The sequence below is a fragment of the Mercenaria mercenaria genome, chromosome 3 (genome assembly GCF_021730395.1).
Source record: "Mercenaria mercenaria strain notata chromosome 3, MADL_Memer_1, whole genome shotgun sequence".
Lineage (NCBI taxonomy): Eukaryota > Metazoa > Mollusca > Bivalvia > Venerida > Veneridae > Mercenaria > Mercenaria mercenaria.
Window position 1 is genome coordinate 69,131,038 of NC_069363.1, and position 18,389 is coordinate 69,149,426.

The 18,389-nt window shown below is 36.4% G+C and overlaps 1 protein-coding gene and 1 long non-coding RNA gene across 9 annotated transcripts in view; one reads left to right on the top strand and one right to left on the bottom strand.

The window, feature by feature from the left end:
- LOC123524461 (mediator of RNA polymerase II transcription subunit 23-like) overlaps positions 1-18,389 on the top strand; it is a 299,330-nt gene that overhangs the window by 200,847 nt on the left and 80,094 nt on the right. For all 8 annotated transcript variants that reach the window (XM_045302672.2, XM_053538842.1, XM_053538843.1 and 5 more), the window contains one exon: positions 13,665-13,760. In XM_045302672.2, coding sequence (XP_045158607.1) covers positions 13,665-13,760 — 96 coding nt within the window. The remainder of the gene's footprint in view (positions 1-13,664; positions 13,761-18,389) is intronic.
- LOC128555701 (uncharacterized) lies at positions 14,532-15,127 on the bottom strand. Its single transcript, XR_008370277.1, has 2 exons — positions 14,909-15,127; positions 14,532-14,719 (listed from the first exon to the last, which is right to left on the bottom strand). It is a non-coding gene; the product is annotated as an uncharacterized LOC128555701 (long non-coding RNA).

The window sequence follows — 18,389 nt, forward strand, 5'->3', positions numbered from 1 at the left end:
CGATCGCATTTAATCGGTATTTACACAGAGTGCTATTTCTACTTTATCACCGTTTGTATATTTCCGTTTCCATTGAAAAACACATGCTGAATAATAACTTGCAATTTTTTGCTATTTGCAAGTGTTTTACAGTGAATTAAAATCAGTAAAAAAATAAATGTGTTTACTCAAGTAAGTGGGAGACAATGGATGAATATAAACAGTGGCTGAAGCCCTTTAAAGCAGACAGAACGAAGTGTATTTGACGTATCATCAGTGGATGAATATAAACAGTGGCTGAAGCCCTTTAAAGCAGACAGAACGAAGTGTATTTGACGTATCATCAAAATTCTTGACGTATCATCAGTGGGAGAGAGTGCGCTAAAAAGTCACAAGAAAAGCATTAAACATCAGTAAAATAGTGAATCACATCTATCTAACAATCAAATTACGTCATTTTTAGTACCCAACATTTCAAAATGTTCAAAAGTATTTAAAGAAACAAAAAAAACCAACTGCCTCGGTAGCCTAGTGGTAGAGCGTCGGCTTCGAGTGCGGGAGGTCGTGGGTTTGATCCCCGGCCACGTCATACCAAAGACGTAAAAAATGGTACTAGTAGCTTCCTCGCTTGGCGCTCAGCATTAAGAGGATAGTGCTAGGACTGGTCAGCCCAGTGTCAGTATAATGTGACTGGGTGGGGTATCATGCCACATGTCTATGGCGTGATATTCCAGGGAGGCAGTACTATAAAGTTGGGCATTGTGCTCACTGCTACAAGTAGACACCACGTTTATATGACTGAAAAATTGTTGAAAAAGACGTTAAACCCGAACACACACACAAAAACCTGAAGCTGTTGTTGATGAAAATAACAATGACTCACTGGTAATACCAGCACCACCAAATGTGAAACAGAACAGTGTTACCCCTTATATGACCAAAAATAGTGTACTCCGAGCTGAAATATTGTGGACATTAAAAATGGTAACAACACATCAGTCATATAAATCATCAGAACATTCTGATAAACTTTTTTCATCAATGTTTCTCGACAGCACAATTGCAAGCCAGTTTAAATGTGGAGAAAGAAAGGCTGCCTACTTGACCGTGTTTGGCTTAGGTGAACATTTTATGTCATTGTTAAAGAATCATGTCACTGGACAAATTATGTGATCATATTTGACGAAAGTCAAACAAGAAAATGCAGGAGAAACAGATGGTTCTGGGATGATGAACTGAAGAAAATTGAAACAAGATAGTATACATCCCAGTTTCTTGGTAAGATTTTTTAAATCAGAACCTTATTGAATGACTTATGGTTATGAAACAAAACATTCTTTAAATTAAATTTGAATTTTTGATAACCGGATTATGTAGTGAAATTATACCTGTTAATGATTGTAAGCCTATAAAATATTTTTAACAGAAATAGTTAACTTAATTGTTTAGATTTCTTGAAAGATGTTTGTGGCCTTTATTTTAAGTCTGCATGAGAGAAGAAAAGAATACAACATAAGATTAATGACATACACTTTGATTAAAAATGAGCTTGTACAATGCACATAACGTGTCTCACATACACTGGAATCACACAAGATGAGCTAGTCAGTTTCTGTACACATAGACTTGACCTTCATATTGTGTCTTCTTTAAATTTAATGAATAGCTAATGCTTAATGAAAGAAGTGTTTTAAATTCTTTTTTATAGGTCATGCAACCAGTGATGACATGGTAGAGCACTTCACTAAGGCAATGTCAGATCATAAACTGAACAGGGGAAACTTACTTCAGATAGGTATGGATGGACCTAATGTAAATTGGAAGTTTTTAGACATTATGAAACAGAAACTACTGCAGATTATGGTTCAGATCTAATTAATATTGGATCTTGTGGATTACACATTGTTCATAACAGTTTCAAAGCAGGCTTCAATGCTACAGGATGGAAGATAGGTGACTTCCTTTCCTCACTGTATTACCTGTTTAAAGATTCCCCTGCACAAAGAGAAGATTATCAAAAGATAACTGGATCAAATATACTCCCTCTGAAATTTGTGCAGCACAGGTGGCTGGAAAATGTTACATTTGTAGAAAGAGCACTATTGATCAGGCTTAAAATAAAATTAAGTTTGTTTGACCTTTACCTACCGACACGATAAAATTGCCCCAACTCAAATAAATTTATTGCATTCCAGAGAAAAAAAATATTTTTATTTTCTTATCAGAGGGAAAAACTGATTTTGGTGCTTGAAACTGGCGATTACTTTATTTAACAAATGCATGAATAATTATGGCAAATAAGAAAGTAACCCGCGGTTAGCTAGTAGAAAATCGATAAAGCGGACTGTTTATTATCTCGTGTATTCCGAAAACGTGTCAACTTTGCCGATAACGTTGCCTAAGGCCATTAGGATGCAGACGACAATCAAACCGCTTATAACCGGAAGGCAATCTGACAAAAGGACATAATTTTACAAATCTAGTATCTAATTTACCAGCGAAACGTAAAGTATACCAAAACGTCATGCCGGTAATTTTCCATTCCACCAGCACGTGCGACCTATCGTAATGTCTAATTTCCATCGCTCGACATTACTTTTGTTTACACATACACAAAAAACGCGCGTAGTGCATTCATTTTTTGTTATTATCCATCAATATTTTTAGCACCACTTAAGAAGTAATATAGTTTGAATTCTATAACGATTTTAATAAGATATCGACAGGAATGTAGGCAAAATTCTATAAAAACGGTCAAACTTTAGTTCTAGTTCTTTGTAAAATTTCAAACAGTGCGATCTTAATTATTTATTTATTTCTAAGGGTAAATAAATGATAAATTCTATGGGCAAAAAGTTCAGACTTTTGACCAGAAAGTACAAAAAATCTTAAAAAGCGTCAGCAATTTAAATACATGGCGTAAAACGATTTTCTGGCAAACAGATTTATGTTAGTGCGGCAAAGTAGCTCACAGAGGTAGGATATCCACAATTATCGTTCGACACATTTACCTGTCAATTTATACAGGATATTGAATTCGCTTTAACAAATTAAAGAAGAAACTTTTTTATTGATTAATTTAAAGAACCGAGGCGGTACGATCAAACAGTGATGTGTCATATGGCGCGAAAACATGACGTAATTCCATGACAATCTCGGGCAACTATTCCACTTCTGATGCCATTATACCGACACAGTTCTTTTAGCTCTTTGAAGGGGGTGTTAATTGATGATAAAAACAAGGACAATGACTAAGTTTATCAACAGAATAATTACCGATAATCGTTTACGCTTTTTATTTCGCTTTCAACATCGGGTGGATTATGGTTATTGTGTCCATATTTTTGGGACACTTTACAAAATAATCATTTTTCGGGAAATAAGTCTTGAGAAAGTGAAAATAACTAGTCCTAACACTTTTGGAAAATACGGTAGGGGCTAGACTTTGATTATTAATACTATCGATGCAGTCATTATGGAGAGCAACTAGATGGTGGAGATTACAAAAATACAGTGAAAAAAAATGTCTGCTGTAAAAAGGAAATTTAAGAAGAACAAATATGATTGATTACAAAGGAAACATAGTGTACATGAGAATATTAGTTAAATTATATTTGAAATTTGCTTGTACATAATACTGCTTTCATAAAAGTGACAGTATTGCAACAATTGACAGGCGAGTGGTGGGAAATTTAATTATCTGTGAAAATATATTATAAACTGACTTAATTGTTGATTTCAAAATGTCTTTAATCAGATATCGTTTTGAAATGCATTTGTTCGAAGTGAGAAAATCTTAGTTTTCGAATTTCAAGAAATTGACAAGAGCGTAAATGTGTTGAAATATTACAGGCTAGATAGTTTAAATATTTTAATTTTGTTATGCCAGAACAAAGAGCTATAAAAATCTTATACTTCTTTTGCCAGGACATTGGCATAATAAATGTCTGATGTCGGAAAACCCAATCTTGTTTCTGTTCTTAGTAACATGACCAATACATGCAAATAGCTTGAAGCTAAAAAATCATCACTTTTGCTTGCTTCTAAAACTCATAAAAAAATATTATCTATTGAATTAAGCATCAAACACTTGTTGAAAATAAGTTGCAATTCAATAGTGTGTTTAGATGCCAAATATCGCGTATTTTCGCGACTGTATTGTTTTGTACTTTTAATTAATTTATTTATTTGGGTTTTACGGTTCCCCAACACAGTATAGGTTATATGGCGCCAAACAGGACTACAAATTTTGGTTCCACATCTCATTTACATCGAAATAAAAACATGAGGTATGGAATCAAAATTTGCATACCTGCTGGAATCACAGAGTTACTGCAAAACCAAATGTTAAGACCCTATTAGTCGCCTCTTACGATCATGCAAGGGTAAGGCAGTGGTTCCAATTCTTTTCATACACAGATCGTCCCAGAACCACATGGGGCTTGTACATTTAAGCCCAGATGTAGTGAAAACAGTCATGAAAACACTTGATATATATATAAAGAAAAATTGTAGACATGAAAGATACTCAAAGACTTGGTGAACTTTGCCTTATGTGCAAATTAAGTCTGTGTCCATATTGTGTGTGCCTGAATAGGGCTAGGTGTTTATATATTGCAAGCATACATTTAACAGAGCATCTTCAGAGATTATCTACGAGCAATAGGTATTAATAAATAGACTTTATTACTGAGACAACAAACATTTAAAAAACTAAAATATAATAAAATTATTTACCTACATACCTACCCACTGTAAAAATACTGGGTCGGTAAAGGTCAAACAAACTTAATTTTAATTTAGGCCTTATTGACAGCATCACTCAGTATGTTAAAGCTGTTGATGAAAAGAAAATCAGTAACCCAGGTAACAAATCATTTGAAGTAGTTAAGCAACATTGTAAAGATGTATTACTACTACCAAAACTGCACTTTTTCAAGTGTATTGCACTCAAACTTCAACCATTTCTAGCCCTGTACCAGACCAACAGACCAATGGTGTGCTTCCTGTGTGATGACCTGTCTGCTTTGTTGAGGTCACTTATGGGACACTTTGTCAAAAAAGATAGCATTGAAAATTCTGATAAAAAACTTTCAAGAATGGATGTGGCTGATAAAATATTCATGTTGACTATAAGCAAATTGACATGGGTTTCCTATCCAGCAGGTCTCTAAAGGAAAATAAGGCTAGTGAGAGACAAAAAATGGAACTCAAAATGGAAGCAAAATGTTTCGTAGAGTTACTGAAGAACCTTTTGACAAAATCACCAGTGTCATATTCACTTGTGCATTACTTATCATGCTTAAATCCAGTAAAAATGACAAAAGACCCACTAAAGTGTAAGGATAACTTCAGGAAATTACTTGGGCTGTTACTGAAGAGTTTGAAAGCGCAAGAAAATGAATGTGATGTTTTAATTCAGCAGTTTAATTCATTCATTGACATTATTCCAGCAATTGGAAAGGAATTATTCTCAAAGTTTGACAAGAAAACACAGTCAGTTGATACATTTTTCTTAGAGCACATGTCAAGTGAAGAGTATCTAAAATTACTGGAAATTGTGAAAGTTTTACTGATACTATCCCATGGACAAGCAGATGTTGAGAGAGGTTTTAGTGTCAACAAAGAACTTGAGGTAGAAAATTTGAAGGCACACAGTCTAGTTGCTCAAAGAGTAGTGTGTGACCATGTCTATAGTGTAGGTGGTATATTTAACGTCCAGATTACAGACAATTTGCTGAAGGATGCAAAAGCAGCAAGGCAGAGATATGAGGTATACCTAGAAAAAGAAAAGCAGAAAAATAAAGCACAAATACTACTTGGAAAAAGGAAGGAAAAACTTCTTGAAATTGACGGGTTGAAAGAAAACAAAAAACTTCAGACTAATGATTAATGATTTACAGAACACTGCTGAACAATTGTATGAAAAGGCAGAGTCAGCTAGTAAGATTAATTTCGTAACTCAGGAAAATGCAATGAGAAGAGCAGCTAAAGAAAAAGAGGAGAAAGTCAAAGCACTAGAGATAGAAATTAAGCAGAATGTTGACATGCTGAAAGACTTCTAAATTAATTTAAAAAACAGTATAGTTTGCACTAACAGTAATTGAACACCATCATTAATAAAAACTATGCTTTTGTTATTTTTTGCTAACAATGGTGTGACAAGTAATGGTTGTTTTATTTTTGCATTACATGATGAACACAATAAAAGTTGTTCAGATAAGGTTGTGGTTTTGAAAAAAATAGTCCTTGAAAAATTGTAAAAAGTCCTTGAAAAGTACTTGAATTTTATCTCTGATGTTCTGTATGAACCATGAAAATCTTCTTGCCTGAAACTGCAAGGCCTAGGCTTTTGATATTTGGTATGATGCATTGCCTAATGGTCATCTACTATAATTGTTCAAAACATGCCCCTGGGGTGAAAAGAGGCCCTACCCCGGGGGCCCCAAGTTTTACATAGACAAATATAGGGGAAAAAAATCTTCTTGTCTGAAAGTTCAAGGCTTAAACCTTTGATATTTAGTATGTAGCATTGCCTAGTGGTTCTCTAACAAGATTGTTCAAATTATGCCCCTGGGGTGAAAAGAGGCCCCGCCCTGGGGGTCACTTGTATATGAGTTATATAGGAAAAAATACTTCAAAAATTATCTGATCATATTTCCTAGGTTGTTTAATTATAATTACCGTATGACCCCAAGTAATTAAAGGTCACTTGACAGTGACCTTGACCTACTGACCTACTTTCTTGTTTTTAGCTCACCTGTCACAAAGTGACTAGGTGAGCTATTGTGACTGCTTAATGTCCGTAGTGCGTCGACCGTCATCCGCCGTGTGTCTGTCAACAATTTCTAAAAAATCTTCTTCTTGAAAACCACTGGGCATAATTACACCAAACTTCACAGGAATGATCCTTGGGTGGCCCCCTTTCAAAATTTTTCAAAGAATTGAATTCCATGCAGAACTCTGGTTGCCATGGCAACCAAAAGGAAAAACTTTAAAAATCTTCTTATCCAAAACGACAGGGCATAGGGCTTTGATATCTGGTGTGTAGCATCATCTAGTGGCCCTCTACCAGAATTATTCAAATTATCCTCCTAGGGTCAAATATGGCCCTGCCCCGGGGTCACATGGTTTATATAGACTTATATAGGGAAAACTTTGAAAATCTTCTTGTACAAAACCACATGGCCTAGGGCTTTGATATTTGGTGTGTAGCATCATCTAGTGGTCCTCTACCAAGATTGTTCAAATTATTCCCCTAGGGTCAAATATGGCCCTGCCCCGGGGGTCACATGGTTTATATAGACTTATATAGGGAAAACTTTGAAAATCTTCTTGTACAAAACCACATGGCCTAGGGCTTTGATATTTGGTATGTAACATCATCTAGCGGTCCTCTACCAAGATTGTTCAAATTATCCCCCTAGGGTCAAATATGGCCCTGCCCCGGGGTCCCAAGTTTTACATAGACTTATATACGAAAAAAAGTTTAAAAATCTTCTTGTCTGAAACCACAACAGTTAGACCTTTGATATTTTGTTTGTAGCAACGTCTTATGGTCCTCAACCAAAATTGTTCAAATTGTACCCCTTGGGTGAAAAGAGGCCCTGCCCTGGGGGTCCCAAGTTTTATATAGACTTATATAGGAAAAAGCTTTAAAAATCTTCTTGTCTGAAACCATACGACCTAGGCTTTTGATATTTGGTAGGATGCATTGTCTAGTAGTCCTCTACCAAAATTGTTCAAAATATATCCCTGGGGTTAAAAGAGGCCCTGCCCTGGGGTCACTTAGTTATTATGTGAGTTATATAGAAAAAATACTTAAAAAATCATCTGATCCTATTTTCAAGACTGTTTAAATATAATTACCTGGTGATGTCACTTGACTGTGACCTTGACCTACTGTCCTGCTTTCTTGTATTTTAAGATACAGCCTTGAAATTTTGATGACATACACAGTTTTGCACACAAATCGTAAAACTGAATTTCATTGACCATGAATGTGACCTACTGACTTTCTTAATATTTTATCATCAGTTTGACATTTGAAACATGTAGCTCATATTACTCAGGTGAGCGATCCAGGGTCATCATGACCCTCTTGTTTAAGAAACAGTCTTGAAATTTGGATGACATGTACAGTTTTGCACACAAACCATAACAGCATGGACCACGTCAGTAACTTTCGATAAAGATTTCAATACTCGTCTTTAATGTTCTTAGCCCTGACCTACTGACCTTTTTTCTAGTTTTTAAAGCTACAGCAAAAAGATTTGTATAATTTTTTAACAGATTTCAATACTTATCTTGAAGAATCTTTACCATGACCTTTTTACCTAGTTTTTTTTTTTTTTTTTTGAAGCTTTAGCAAAGAAATTTGTTCAAGCAAGCAATTAAACTCAGGTGAGCGATATAGAGCCATCATGGCCCTCTTGTTTCAATACACCAGCAATTACAAGGAATAGAAAATGACAACAATATTAGTTGTATTACTCTGTATTAAATGCAATAATGCATTATACCCGACAAAAATATACAAAATAGTAATCTTAAATAATGAAAATTCATGTTCGCCAGCTCTCAAATTGGGTCAGTAGGAAATTTTAGGAAATAGATCTAAAATCGTAAACTTAGGATTTATGTCTACCACTTACTAAGGCAACATTACTGTCCCAATTTGAGAGCTGGCACACATTATGAAATATGATTATTTAGGATTTAGGATTACTATTTCTTATGTTATTGTCAGGTATAATGCATTACTGCATTTAGTCCGAGTATATTGGACACAATATTAGGTAAGTTATACAAGTCATATGAAATAGATTGAGCTAATCCCAAACTCAACTGAGCCAATACGAGAAAAAACAGGGCCAGTATGGGATTCAAGCATTTTGATTGGTTCTAGTGATGGCCAATACGGAAAAGTTGCTTCCGTTAGAATTTTGAATGACGCCATTTTGTTTTACATCAGAATATATATCTGTAACAGTTTTCACATTTCGGACAAAATATCATCTATAATTGGATAAATGTAATGTTAATAACAAACTGTGACTGAGCGGATGTACGATGCAGTGTAGATCTGTGTAGATGATAATGATACTGTAGGGTAGGCAGCTTCGGTAGTGCATTTTCAGTAACAAGCTCTTGTCAAAATTTCTAACATTTTTATACGCCCGTTTGAAAAACGGGACGTATTATGGGAAGGCCCCTGGCGCGCGGGAGTTCGGCGTCCACAGTCTTTGTCTGGAGCATATCTTCTTCATTCATGAGACGAAGTGTCATGCGCAAGAACCAGGTCCCTAGGTCTAAGGTCAAGGTCACTTTTAAAGGTCAAAGGTCAAATTCAAGAATGACTTTGTCCAGAGCATATCTTCTTCATGCATGGAGGGATTTGATTTAAATTGGCACAATTGTTCACCATCATGAGACGGAGTGTCATGCGCAAGAACCAGGTCCCTAGATCTAAGGTCAAGGTCACACTTCATCAAAAAGAATTGCCACCAGCGGGTGTGGTCACTTTACCACTTATTTATGTAGTGGAAACTTTAAAACTTTAAAAGTCTTCATGATTTATATTGTCATATCACATTATTTCCCAAATGTCTTACCTCCCCCCCCCCCCCCCCCCCCACCAACGGCTATTCAAATCACTCTGCGTCCGTGGCCGGTCATCCTTCCGTCCGTTAACAGTTTCTCGTTATCGCATCTCCTCTGAAACTACTGGGGGGATTTTGACGAAACTTTGTCAGAATAATATATTGGTACCCTAGTTTTGTCCCCCTGAAAATCAGACTAGTTTAACAATTTTTGAATAAGTTGTGGCCCTTTGTTTATTTTAATTTCTAATATAATTTTATATCCAGTGGCCCTGCAAGTAGTTAATTGGTTTTTTATGGCCTTACCTGTAGAAGTGTCATAAAGTCTGCAGACACTAATGAGATAATGATTCAAGTTGTTCATTATTTTCCTATTACACCTCAGCAGTGAAAGGACTACCCTAGTAGATTGATGATTAATTTGTTTAGCACTCAAATTTCAGGGTTTAATTATTAGTTATAATATAAATATTTATGTGTGCATTCTTTGTTTCCATAATAAGAAAAAAATAATAATTGCATATAACTCATTAATGGTGACATCTCTCTTGTTTAGGGTATGGGTTTAATTAATAGTTATTATAAATATAAGTAATTGTATGTGCATTCTCTGTTTCTGTAATAAGAAAAAGAATTTGCATATAACTCATTAATGGCGTCATCTCTCTTGTTTAGGGTCAAGGTCACTTATTTTAATCTAGTGACCTACTTTTTGTACCCCCCGACAACAAAGTTGTAAGGGGGGTATACTGGTTTCAGGTTGTCTGGCTGTCTGTCCGTAGACGCAATCTTGTGTGCACCATCTCTCCTTATCCCCTTGACACAATTTAATGAAACTTCACACAAGTGATCAGTACCAACAGTAGTTGTGCATGGGGCATGTTAGGTTCTTTTAGAAAAAAAATTTGCAGAGTTATGGGACTTTGTTTTTCTGTTACTATACTATATACATAGACACAATCTTGTGCACACCATCTCTCCTCATCCCCTTGACACAATTTAATGAAACTTCACACAAGTGATCAGTACCAACAGTAGTTGTGCATGGGGCATGTTAGGTTCTTTAAGAAAAAAAATTTGCAGAGTTATGGGACTTTGTTTTTCTGTTACTATACAATATACATAGACACAATCTTGTGCGCACCATCTCTCCTCATCCCCTTGACAGAATTTAATGAAACTTCACACAAGTGATCAGTAACAACAGTAGTTGTGCATGGGGCATGTTAGGTTCTTTCAGAAAAAAAAATTGCAGAGTTATGGGACTTTGTTTTTTTGTTACTATACTATATACATAGACACAATCTTGTGCGCACCATCTCTCCTCATCCCCTTGACACAATTTAATGAAACTTCACACAAGTGATCAGTAACAACAGTAGTTGTGCATGGGACATGTTAGGTTCTTTCAACAACAAAAATTGCAGAGTTATGGGACTTTGTTTTTTGTTAACATACTATGTACATACAGTCTGCATATGCAATCTTGTGCGTGCCTAATCTACCAAACCCTTACACACAATTTAATGAAACTTCACACAAGTGATCAGTACCAACCCTAGTTGTGCATGGTGCATGTTACATTCTCTGTTTCTGTAATAAGAAAAAGAATTTGCATATAACTCATTAATGGCGTCATCTCTCTTGTTTAGGGTCAAGGTCACTTATTTTGATCTAGTGACCTACTTTTTGTACCCCCGACAACAAAGTTGTAAGGGGGGGGTATACTGGTTTCAGGTTGTCTGTCCGTAGACGCAATCTTGTGTGCACCATCTCTCCTTATCCCCTTGACACAATTTAATGAAACTTCACACAAGTGATCAGTACCAACAGTAGTTGTGCATGGGGCATGTTAGGTTCTTTTAGAAAAAAAATTTGCAGAGTTATGGGACTTTGTTTTTCTGTTACTATACTATATACATAGACACAATCTTGTGCACACCATCTCTCCTCATCCCCTTGACACAATTTAATGAAACTTCACACAAGTGATCAGTACCAACAGTAGTTGTGCATGGGGCATGTTAGGTTCTTTTAGAAAAAAAATTTGCAGAGTTATGGGACTTTGTTTTTCTGTTACTATACAATATACATAGACACAATCTTGTGCGCACCATCTCTCCTCATCCCCTTGACAGAATTTAATGAAACTTCACACAAGTGATCAGTAACAACAGTAGTTGTGCATGGGGCATGTTAGGTTCTTTCAGAAAAAAAAATTGCAGAGTTATGGGACTTTGTTTTTTTGTTACTATACTATATACATAGACACAATCTTGTGCGCACCATCTCTCCTCATCCCCTTGACACAATTTAATGAAACTTCACACAAGTGATCAGTAACAACAGTAGTTGTGCATGGGACATGTTAGGTTCTTTCAACAACAAAAACTGCAGAGTTATGGGACTTTGTTTTTTGTTAACATACTATGTACATACAGTCTGCATATGCAATCTTGTGCGTGCCTAATCTACCAAACCCTTACACACAATTTAATGAAACTTCACACAAGTGATCAGTACCAACCCTAGTTGTGCATGGTGCATGTTACATTCTTTTAGATAAATATTCTGCATAGTTATGGGACTTTGTTTTTTGTTTCTATACTGTATACATACAGTCTATATACATAAGTCCACATAATTATGCAATCTTGTGTGCGTCAAATTGCAATGTACTGTGTCAGTGCATGCGGGGGGTACATTCATAACCTTTAGTGATAGCTCTAGTTTGTTTTTAACCTACAATATTCAAATTTGGACCACATGTATAGTCTTTGCAACCTAACTGTGCAAAAAAGAAAAAGAAAAAAAAATGGACTGGCAAACACGAATGATAAAGAAAACCTGAGTGGCGCTGTTTATCAAATCGGTCTTTTAAAAAACGTTTCAAAATGAAATTTTGTTTACATCAGAAGAGAACATATAACTTTATAAAATGTAGTTGCTTATTGAAGTACAACATAAGTGAAATGAAATATCCGTGGCCAACACGCGTGACCTTTTGGTACTATACATGCGGGAAATTCGATCTCAGCGTTCATATAACGTACACATTCGGTCCACGGCAGAGTATTCTTAAAATACTGAGACTGTTTAGCAGAGAATATGTGTCGTGTAATTCACTTTAACGCATTGTATTTTATAGAATTCCGTCAAAGAATGAGGAAACATCACAAAGTATCTGCCGTGTATACGGTACCGGTCACGTGTGTTGGCTTTTAGACTAGTTACGCATACGGTGACAATGCCTCTGTAATTTTATCCTTACAAGTATTTTCTCGGAAAAAAATCGAAATTTAAACAAAGTAACGATCACACATAACACTGAATAACTGTCTTCATTGTATGGAAACACGCGGTGACAGGTAACTCAGTTTTAATGCATGATATGCTTATTTCTTTACTCTATCACGTTTTACAAAATATGTAATATTGGGAATGTGGTGGGTTGGGTAGCGCCGATGTCAGGATTTTCGTTTCGGACCGATTGAGTTATCAAAATTTCCGGAGCCCTGGTCTAATCTCTTTGATATTTGGTATGTAAGTACCTTGTAGGGAGCCAAAATTACCAATTGGTATTAGAGGTCACTGGATCCAAGGACTGTGATGACCTGGATTCTGACATAGTTACCTACTTTTAGGATTTTGAGCTTGTCTTGAAATTTGGAACATTCAAAAATGACTCAATGGTGGATGCCAAGATCACTCTGTGATCTCTTATATAATTGTGAATTATCAACTCACTAGTATATAGTGAACATTGTCTTCAGTAATTATGTTTAATTCTTTGTGAAACAGCTGTATGTTACACCAGGATTTGTATAATGATGATAAATTCTCTATAAAACAGCTGTATGTTATACCAAGATTTGTATCATGATGATAAATGCTCTATGAAACAGCTGTATGTTATACCAAGATTTGTATCATGATGATAAATGCTCTATGAAACAGCTGTATGTTATACCAAGATTTGTATCATGATGATAAATGCTCTATGAAACAGCTGTATGTTATACCAAGATTTGTATCATGATGATAAATGCTCTATGAAACAGCTGTATATTATATGATCTATAGGAGGTGCAGGAACCACAGTCAGGACTTCTGCGCTACGTTTTGGAGCAACCATACTCTAGAGATATGGTGGGCAGTATGCTTGGACTAAATAAACAGGTGAGTGTTCACACATAGAAGTGATAAATAATAGATGTCATCCTGCAACTTCCAAGGTAGCCCATCCCTAGATTTGCCACTATAATGCCACCCTTTTCAATGGTGGAGTAAACCTGTTTTCTACTAAATTCCACCTTTTTTTCTCTTGTGTACACCTTTAGGTGGCAATGAAGGGAGTATTTAGACAGTTTTACACCATTACGTCACTATTATGGTGGAAAATTTGTTTGCCACTAAATGCCACTTATTTCCACCAATCGCCGCATTCATGGTGGCAGTAAGTGGAGTATTTAGACAAATTACCAGTAAAACGCCACCATTATGGTGTAAAATCTATTTTCCACGAAACGCCACTTATTTCCACCAATTGCCACCTGAAAGGTAGTCTGGCTACTGACTAGATAATCTTTTTTTTTTTTTAGAAAAAATAATTCTTTTATATATTCCAACTTCAAAAGTCTTGGCTCTGATTATGGTATGTTTTGAGAATTTAATAATAAACTTGGAGAAGAAAAGGGACATAATTATACAAAATTTGAATAGCCTCAGGAGTTATCCTGTGAAAAAAAAACATAGGGTCTGAACACAGACTACCTAAAAAGTGGCAGTAAGTGGACAAATTTTCAGCAAACGCTATTATGGTGACTGTCCTACTTTCCACTAAATGCCACCAAATAGCTGGCAATAGGTGGAAAATAGATGGCAACTAGTGGAATTTGGCTGGCCCAGCTAGATTTGAAAAAATCAGTTGCAAGCAAAAATCAAATCATATTCATATATGTATATATATTTTTTGCAAAAATCAATGACACTTCACAACAAAACAAAAGATCTGAACAAGAGGATCAGAATGTCAATGCAATCTTATTTTTTCATATTTTTGGATGGCTGCAGTAGATGGCGAATGACTCTCCAAATTCCACTCCTTTGGATGTCAGGCCATTTTTCCAGCACGCAATCTGTAAAAGCAAACCATATATCTATTAATTGATATGTTTTTCTAACATTCTGAATAATTTTATAGAAAATTATAAATTTCCTCTAGGAGATACAAAATCAAAAGGCTGAACTAACTAACACAACAACAAACGCTTCAAACTTAATCTGTCTTATGTTAATACCTTGTGGTAATAATATGCAGTGGTTACCTTCTAGAAATTTTAATTTTTCTTTGTTTTCCAAACCAGTAAACAGCATCCGAAAAAGCCTGGCCATTCCTTTCTGTGGCATGTTTGCAAACTCTAATTCTGCAATCAGCTGTCCCTACAAGTATAAATACAAAAACAAAAATCAAATAAAGATTTTTTAAAGTATTACTTGTTAATTTATACTTGGTTCTGATAATAAAAACATACGTATTTATTTGATTCACCATATCTGTATATTTGAAATAATAATTGATTGAGTTTAGTTTTAAACATCTGTTTTCAACAATATTTCAGTTATAATAAGGCAGGCAGTTAATTAACCTAACGGTTGTTTCTTGTAAGAACCAGTACTAAACATCCAACCTCCGCAAGAAACTGCCAACTTTCTCAAATAAAGAGACAGTCAGTAACAGGGCTCGAACCCATGCCCGAAATCAGTTAGAGGTTACAGTGATTTCAAGTCAACAATTTGATCTCTTAATCACTTGACCACAGAAGCGGTCTGTGAAATTATAAGTTCTCAATAAAGCAATCAAGCCAATTATTTTTAGCTCACCTGAGCCCAAAGTGCTCAAGGTGAGCTTTTGTGATCACCCTGTGTCCGTCGTCGGCGTCGTCGTCAACAATTTGACTGTTAACACTCTAGAGGTCACAATTTTGGCCCAATCTTACTGAAACTTGGTCAAAATGTTACCCTCAATAAAATCTTTGACGAGATCGATATTTGGTCATCTGGGGTCAAAAACTAGGTCACCAGGTCAGATCAAAGGATAAGCTTGTTAACACTCTAGAGGTCACATTTTTGGCCCAATCTTAATAAAACTTGGTCAGAATGTTACCCTCAATAAAATCTTGGACGAGTTCAATATTGGGTCATCTGGGGCCAAAAACTAGATCACTGGGTCAAATCAAATGAAAAGCTTGTTAACACTCTAAGCTCACAATTTGGGGCCAATCTTAGTTAAACTTGATCAGAATGTTACCCTCAATAAAGTCTTGGACAAGTTTGGTATGTGGTCATCCGGGGTCAAAAACTAGGTCACCAGGTCAAATCAAAGAAAAAAACGGTTTACACTGTAGAGGCCACATTTATGACCATATCTTAGTGAAACTTAGTCAGAATGTTAAGCTTGATGATCTATAGGTCCAGTTCAAAACTGGGTCAGGTGGGGTCAGAAACTAGGTCACTAAGTCAGATCAAACTTTAGCATGAAGGCACTTTACTCGTGAACGACTGCACCCAGGACCTTCAAACTTCACATGCTGATAGTGCTCATTGAGTTCACGACCCCTACTGACATTGGGATCACCAGGTCAAAGGTCAAGGTCACAGGGGCCAATGTTAACTTTTTGCATGAAGGCACTTTACTCGCGAACCACTGCACCCAGGACCTTCAAACTTCACATGCTGATAGTACTTATTGAGTACAGGACCCCTACTGACTTTGGGGTCACCAGGTCAAAGGTCAAGGTCACAGGCCAATGTTAACTTTTTGCATGAAGGCAGTTTACCTGCGAACCACTGCACCCAGAACCTTTAAACTCCACATGCTGATAGTACTTATTGAGTAGCTGATAGTACTTATTGAGTACACAACCCCTACTGACTTTGGGGTCACCAGATCAAAGGTCAAGGTTACTTTTTGCATGAAGGCACTTTACTCGCGAACCACTGCACCCAGGACCTTCAAATTTCACATGCTGATAGTACTAACTGAGTACACGACCCCTACTGACTTGGGTCACCAGGTCAAAGGTCAAGGTCACAGTGGCCAATGTTAGCTTTTTGTATGAAGGCATTTACTCGCGAAACACTGCATGCAGGACCTTTAAACTTCACATGCTGATAGTACTTATTGAGTACACGACCCCTATTGATCTTGGGGTCACCAGGTCAAAGGTCAAGGCACTGCGGGGGCATTTGTCACCATTAGTGATAGCTCTTGTTCTTGTGTGTAATTCAAAAACAAGTTTTTTAGTACCATATGTCATGCATTTTTTTTGTTTATTAATTACCTCCCTTTAATGTATCAAATATTTGTACCCCCTGCACAACGAGGTTGTAAGGGGAGTATATGGTTTCAGGTTGTCTGTCCATCCATATGTCCCTCCGTCTGTCTGTAGACACAATCTTGTGTGCACCAACTCTCCTCATCCCCTTCACACAATTTAATGAAACTTCACACAAGTGATCAGTACCAATACTAGTTGTGCATGGGGCATGTTAGGTTCTTTCAGAAAAAAAAAAACTTGTAAAGTTATGGGACTTAGTCGTTTTGTTACTATACTGTATACATAGAGTCTATGTATGCAAACTTGTGCGCGCCTAATCTCCTGAACCCATGCACACAATTGAATGAAACTTAACACAAGTGATCAGTAGTAACCCTAGTTGTGCATGGTGCATTTTAGGTTCTTTCAGAAAAACATTCTGCAGAGTTATAGGACTTTGTTTTTATGTCCCCGGCATCTACTGATGCAGGAGGCATATAGTGATTGACCTGTCGGTCCGTCCATTCGCCGTTCGTTCGTCCGTCCATACGAGGTTAACCAAATTGGACCGTTTCGTCTAGCCTTGACCTCGTTTTGGACTTAGGTAGCTTTGTATGGGCCATCTCTTGGTTAACCAAATGGGGCAGTTTCGTCTAGCATCAATACCCCTTACTAGAATGACTTGATACTAATGCAGATGTAACCTGTGACCATTCCTCATCTTCAAACATCACCTGACCTCAGTTTGACCTAGACCTTGACCTCATTTTGGACTTAGGTTGCTTTGTATGGGCCATCTCTTGGTTAACCAAATGGGACCGTTTCGTCTAGCATCAATACCCCTTACTAGAATGACTTGATACTAATGCAGATGTAACCTGTGACCATTCCTCATCTTCAAACATCACCTGACCTCAGTTTGACCTAGACCTTGACCTCGTTTTGGACTTTGGTGCAAAATCTATCGACAAGGATGCCACCGGGGACATCAAGCGTTTATTGAACACAGCTCCTTGTTGTTACTATACTAAACATATAAAGTTTATATAGCTACATAAAGTCTATATACATACATTCCACATGATTATGCAATCTTGTGTGCGTCAAATTGCAATGTACTGTGTCAGTGCATGGGTGTTGGGGTGGGTGGTGGGGGTACATCCATCACTTTCAGTGATAGCTCTAGTATTTTTATTTATTTTTCATTACCAATTTAAAAATAAAACTAAAATACAGATATTAGCATTTGAAAGCATTTACCAATTATAGATTTCCAGACATTTTCAAAGTTCAAAATGTCTTCATGAATTATATGATATATAGTTATGATTTATATACATTGTTAGTATGTTGCCCCATTACCTAGAAGATACTGTAAAACACCTTTTATTCGCGAGAATTTAATTTTCGCTAATATTCGCGAGGTTAAGTACTCGCGAATTCAAAGTGACCGCGAAAAATAGCTTTACCTGTTTGTGTTTATCCGAAA